The sequence below is a fragment of the Acanthochromis polyacanthus genome, chromosome 11, assembly GCF_021347895.1.
Source record: "Acanthochromis polyacanthus isolate Apoly-LR-REF ecotype Palm Island chromosome 11, KAUST_Apoly_ChrSc, whole genome shotgun sequence".
NCBI lineage: Eukaryota > Metazoa > Chordata > Actinopteri > Pomacentridae > Acanthochromis > Acanthochromis polyacanthus.
In genome coordinates, this window is record NC_067123.1 from 36,211,760 (window position 1) to 36,218,333 (window position 6,574).

Here is a 6,574-nt window from a genome sequence, read left to right on the forward strand (position 1 = left end):
GGTCTTTATTGATTTTTTACAGTTTTTTGACAGTAAATATTAGCCTTTTTGCTCAATAGCTCTCAGGTCATGTGACGTATTGACCCCAAACTAATGCAGAATCACAATGCTACCTTACCTGGTCAGCATACGCCAAAGAAGAAGAAATAGTTTGGCTTATAAGATTTTAAAGCAAAAAATTAAACATTTTTTAATGTAAATATCAGCATATCTTCTCATTTCGGTCCAGATCATGTGACTTTTCGACTGAGGTTTATTTTATTATCACACTAATAGATCACTGGGATGACACACATCACTTTTTATTTGAATTCACAATTTTTAAGACAGACAGACAGACAGATAAACAAGTTTTCAGCTTCTTATACTTCAAGCTATTTATTTAGTGTAAATATTAGCCGTACAATTCGATAGTTAACAGTTAAGCTGAGTCAGTTACTTAAAACATCCTTGTATAATACATCTGCGAATGCAGCGCTTTATTTTTTAAACCGGAAATAGTTGATGCGCGGTCGTGCATTTACCGTAAGCTGAAGATAAGAGCGCACTGAAAATGTAGGAGCGGCTGGCTTGACTACGGAGAAACGAGAGGCGGCTGGCTGGCTTGACCGCAGTGCCGGCGTAGAGGGGCTCGCGGGAAACACGCTGGCGAACATTCGTTCCGCATAATTTAATACCTCTCCAGATCTTCAACTGAAGCTTCAATCGGTGTAAAGCTCAGGGATTTAACATAAAAAATATCCTCCGGAATTTCAAAATGCATATCACACCAAAATACATCTTCTGCATTGCTTAGAAAAATAATAGCAACGTAATAATAGCACCTCTAAGAACATTCACAAAGTACTTTGACAGGTAGGACACAAAAAAATGTACAGAATGGATTGCTAATTAAAAACTGTTTAAAAGGACAAGATTGCACAAGAGGGTTTAGAGAGAATCTTCAAAGAAAATAAAAGATAGAAAAAGATTAAGATCAGGAGGTTAGAATAAGGGGCTACAAGCAGTGAAAAAAATTTAAATGGGATAAAAAGACAGAGAGTGATAAAAGAGAAATAAAAGAGAACTTTACTTGAAGGCCAGTCTTTAAAAGTGGGTTTTAAGAAGACATTTAAAAGGAAGTTGCTGCCTTATCACATCAATAATGTCAAATGCATTTGAGCACTGTGAAAGAAGCTTGCAGAAAGATGTGCAATTTTTGGATGCTTCGTTTACTTCACAACTTCACATGAAATCCAAGTACAGTTCTCTGCAAGGATTTCTCTCTGAGTAATACATGTGCACATAAAGGATCTGTGTTTAAAAACCAACATTCTTGTCAATAAACACTTTATATTTCAGCTGAAACAACAAGTTCATTATTCAATTAGTCAATTCACAAAAAAGCGGCAGCAGCAGAATTGTTGATAAACTAAGACCTTTTCGAGTACTAATAATTTACCAGTTATAGTTTCTGCATTGTGTGGATTGGCTGCTTTTACAGTTATATGTGAGGGTTGATTGAATACTTGGGGTTTTTGGATCATTGCTTTGTACAAAAAAGGAAATTTAAAGACTTCATGTGATGAGCAAACGAATCTTCAAGACATAAAATATAACCTGCTGATTTATCTATGACGAAATAATGACTGCAGCCCTACTAGGTATATTTGAACAAAAAATCCTATTATTGTCAATTCATTGTATGGAGAAGGACTTACAAAATGAAATGTGATTATTCTGAGGTCAAGATCAGAGAAAAACAGCATCCAGTGTCATCTAACATCACAATAAAGGCAGATACATTCAGCTATCTAGTGAAGCAGCAAGCTTTTCTATCTTTGCATCAAAACGCTTTCGGCTCGTGTCCAAGATGTTGATGCCATTCTTCTTGAAGTCATATCCCACTCTCTGCAGTTCCTCCAGTCGCCCTGCAATGTTCTGTGTGCTGTAGTCCAAAACCTTGGGCTTCTCCAGTATCTGCTTTATTGTTATTCCTCCTTTCAGGAGGCAATCTAGCTTAGCGTTCAGTGTTTCTGGCCCGATGTAGAGAATTATTGGATAGCTGATAATCATTTTTTTGATGTCAGATTTTCGACAGCCATGTGAGATCATTTTCTGCTGAAGGTTGATAAAGTTTTTCTTCAGATACTCATTGGAAAGGTCCAGAATTGATGCTCCATGGCCTTCAAGAAGAGCCAGCAGTTCTGAATCAGTTAACTTCAGAGCAGATCTCAGGGTATCTATGTTGCTCTTAACTCTCTTAGTGCTTCTAATGAGAATATAGAGGTTTCTGGATATGATCGTTTTTACAAACTGCTCTGGATTTTGCCCACCAAGCTCTGTGCAGATGTCTTCTAGAAGCTCCACCATCTGCTTGTTGAGCTCTAAGCTGTTGGAGAACGTCCGCGGCGCTGTGGTCAGCAGTCGATGAAGGTCTTTGCTGATCAGTCCTAGTGAGATCAGAAAATGTACGTTCTTCTCCAGGTTTTCATTGTCACTGGAGCGGAAGAAAGACTCGGGAGAGCGAGCCAAGATGCTCACAATTTCTGCATCTGTGCAGAAGATGTTTCTCCACAGCTTCCAGCGTTGTTCCAAGTGATCAATGGAGCGGGTGATGGCACGGGGATAACGGGATATGATGCTGGCGATGACTTTGGGGCTGGCACCTTTTCCCTTCAGAAACTGAGCGAGGCCATGCTCATTGGTGAAGGATTTACGAAAGACCCCAGGCTGCCGCTTGCGTGCCATCATCACATCCACTCCCATAAGATTCAGATTCTCAAGCAGAGATTCATTCTCTGATGCCACCGGTGGCTTTGGTTCATTATTTCTCGTAGTAGCACTGCAAAGCCTCCTGGAAAGGCAGGTTGATGCTAACTGTACTGGAACAAGCCCAAAGCTGCGCTGCAGAATTACTGATCGATGGAGGCAGAGGAGGGCTCTCACTCCAGGAACTGCTGCCATTTTTAACGAGGACAGCTACACTGTCACATCACTGTAGTTCCAATGCAACTAAAAGAGAAAAAAACATATGAAATAATGAGCTGAATATTAACAGAGACGTCTAGCCAAACGAGACTCGTGTTTAGGGCTACAAAATGGACAAGTGCAATATTCAACTCACAGGAGCTTCAGCTTTTTTGCTAAATGTCACAACATAGCATTACAAATCATAATACATTTTATTTGTAAGTGCCTTTCTTGACAACCAAGGTTGCTTTACAGGAAAAATAAATACAACAAAACAGATAAAAACCATACAAAAAGATTAAAAAACATACATGAAGATAAAAAGCCTACACAAAGAAAAAGGCAGCTAAAGAAAATAAATAGTCTTGAACAGATGAGTTTTGAGTTTGGATTTGAAAAGAGTCAGAGAGTCAACATTTCGAATGTCCGATGGGAGTGAGTTCCAGAGTTTGAGAGCAGAACGGTTGAAAGCCCTGCTCCCCATCGTATCCCCATATCCCATATCTCATTGCCGGGCAGAGTGTCCTGGTTTTTGGTAATCAAATTATGGTCACCCTACGATATAGTGGTGTGCGATATTGCAAGATTTGGTATCGATCCGATATCAAGTACATACAGGGCCATTATCGCCCTGAAATCACAAAATTAGTGATTTGCTTATCGACAGACACAACATTTACCAATGTTCCCTAAACGCCTCACAGTGCAGACTGCAGTAGATGCTGCTCAGATGGCTAGTCTTTGTAATTGGCATACAGGAGAGAAACCGAAACTAAAGTATCAATCTTATCACACTGGTATCGTTTAATATCAGTACCAACGCTGGTATCGATATTATTGATATTTGGGTCGATCCACCCACCTTCACTTACTTTACTAGTTTATATATGATGGTGAGGAGCATACGATATTATTTATTATATTAATTTACCTGATGAATTTTCATTTTAGTTAAACTATAAATGTACCTATCGAAGTTTAGACTGTATGATATTTCTGTACGTCATAAACTGCGGTCAAGTGAGCCGCCCGCACTCTGGGCGTTGCGCAACTATTCCGTGTAATACGGTAATGCGATCACAGGCGCTGAGGAGTCAGGCTGAGAGACGTCCGCTGCAAATACATGCTGCTATACAGATTTTGACTGTCCATATCTGGAAATCTTTAGGCGGTGACAAAGATCTCTCACTGTGGCTTTGTCAGGGGTCATCCCAGCTACCACCATGCAGAATATCACCTGATTTTACTGTAGAATTTTGGATAAAATTAATGTCAAAGTGTGCTGCAATTTCAATCGTCTATGTTCATAATTGCTGATTTTGACTGTCCATATCTCCAAATCCTTAGGCGGTGACAAAGATCTGTCACTGTGGCCTTGTCAGGGGTCATCCCAGCTACCACCACGTACAATATCACCTGATTTTACTGTAAAATTTTAGAGAAAATTAATGTCAAAGTATGCTGCAATTTCAATCGTCTACGTCCATAATGGCTGCTGCAGTTTCTGCTCCACCCTGCTACTTCCAGCTGTTGACTCACACCAAACGGCTTTGCCGATTCTGGACTTTTGCCTCTGGACACTCTAGAGATAACTAAGCTCTGGAATTATTGACATATTATGTCAATAAATCACGTGAAAAAGTTATGTTTTTATAATGGCTAAATTGAATTGAACTGAATTGAGTATCAGCCATGATGCATCAACACAACTGAAATTGCAACATACTTTGACATTAATTTTATCAACAGTTTACAGTAAAATCAGGTGATATTGTGCATGGTGGTAGCTGGGATGACCCCTGACAAAGCCACAGTGACAGATCTTTGTCACCGCCTAAGGATTTCCAGATATGGACAGTCAAAATCAGCCATAGGCGATAGAAATTGCAGCATACTTTGACATTAATTTTCTCTAAAATTTTACAGTAAAATCAGGTGATATTGTGCATGGTAGTAGCTGGGATGACCCCTGACAAAGCCACAGTGACAGATCTGTGTCACCACCTAAGGATCTGGAGATATGGACAGTCAAAATCAGCAATTATGAACATAGACGATTGAAATTGCAGCACACTTTGACATTAATTTTCTCTAAAATTTTACGGTAAAATCAGGTGATATTGTGCATGGTGGTAGCTGGGATGGCCCCTGACAAAGCCACAGTGAGAGATCTTTGTCACCACCTAAAGATTTCCAGATATGGACAGTCAAAATCTGTATAACAGCATGTATGTACAGCGGACGTTTCTCAGCCTGGCTCCTCAGCGCCTGTGATCGCATTACCGTGTTACACGGAATAGTTGCGCAACGCCCAGAGTGCGGGCGGCGAAGCAGGGTGATGTTAAAAAGAACGAAAGCCAGTAATCATTGTTTAGTTAGTCAACACGTGCAAAACGAGTTGTTTACTACACAGAAACTTTACGATGTAACACATTTCCAATTTATCAATAATTTTAGCTTCCGTCTGCTTGTAAAAATATAAAAACACATACTTTCTATCCATATTTGTCTTACATGCAAGTGAGGTGAGCGCAGTTCAATCCAAAAGCGGAACTTGTTAAACTCTCGCGAGATTTAGCGATTGAGCTCACCCCATCTTGAACACTATTACTAATCAGCGCCATCAAGCGGCTTGGAGTTAAAAGCTGTTTCTAAGTTCACTTTCAACCACTAGATGGAAGCAAAGGGCTTCCATTTAGACTTCAGGATGCTCACAAGATTATAAATCCATTACAAATTCATTATTTTATTCATTTGTCTTTATATTTCTACTTTTATTAGCATTTTATTTTATGGATTCATTTCAAGATTAATATTGACACATTATTTATTTTTATTTTATTTATAAGCACTTTTCTTCTTATTTTTTATGACTTTATTTGTCTTTATATTTCTATTTTCATTATCTGTTTCTTTTCTAGATTCATTGGTTGATTAATATTTCTTTATATAGCAACATTATTCATTTTGTTATGTTGTTTATTCGTCTGAATAATTCCACTTTTGTTTGTTTATTGTTTGAAAGATTAATTTTTGTTATTTGGCACTCGCACTACTCCATCCACAATATAAGAAAAAAATAAGAAACAGTGGAAATGGCAAGGAGCATTCTCACGCGCTGACCTATGACCTATCTAGTTCTTTTTTTTCTTTTAAAGAGAACACCTTAATCAAATGTTAAAAAATAACCTTTAAAGGATATTTTCACTTCCAATAATTTTCTTACAAAATTAATCTAATGTTTTGACATCAACATTCAGACGGAGTTGTCAGGAACAAACGTTATGTTCTATGATAATAATGTTCTCAAACCAAAGTAAAACCTATACTTTTTGTATCTGGTGCATACATGGATAATTTTACTCTTTTTTCTATTTATTCAGAGAAAGCATAAAGCACGGGACCTCTGTGATTTCAGTGGAGATGACCGTGAACATATATATTTCTGTTTTGCAGATAATACTTTTGATAAATAAGCATTCAGTCACTTATAAGGCCCTCAGAGTGTAATGAGATTTTTCAGAAACGTTTTATGATACCTGAAAGCTTCGACTATAGAGTACAGCACAGCCATAAATAGTTAATTTTGTCTCAGCTGCAGCTAATGTTCCTGAATCCCCCT

The 6,574-nt window shown here is 38.3% G+C and overlaps 1 protein-coding gene across 2 annotated transcripts; it reads right to left on the minus strand.

Moving 5' to 3' along the window:
• Positions 1-281: 281 nt before the first annotated feature.
• On the minus strand, positions 282-5,515 carry LOC110960094 (transcription termination factor 1, mitochondrial). 2 transcript variants are annotated; one of them, XM_022207175.2, is made up of 2 exons: positions 5,467-5,515; positions 282-2,994 (listed from the first exon to the last, which is right to left on the minus strand). In XM_022207175.2, exon 2 carries the CDS (start codon positions 2,944-2,946, stop codon positions 1,786-1,788), a length of 1,161 nt encoding a protein of 386 aa, XP_022062867.2. In that variant the 5' UTR covers positions 2,947-2,994; positions 5,467-5,515; the 3' UTR covers positions 282-1,785. The 2 variants fall into 2 exon arrangements, with proteins under 2 accessions (XP_022062867.2, XP_022062868.2); XM_022207176.2 differs by having other exon boundaries at positions 5,445-5,500.
• Between the last annotated feature and the right edge of the window lie 1,059 nt (positions 5,516-6,574).

Excerpts from the sequence above, each read along its gene's own strand:
- LOC110960094 (XM_022207175.2), bottom strand. The coding sequence starts at position 2,946 with ATGGCAGCAGTTCCTGGAGTGAGAGCCCTCCTCTGCCTCCATCGATCA.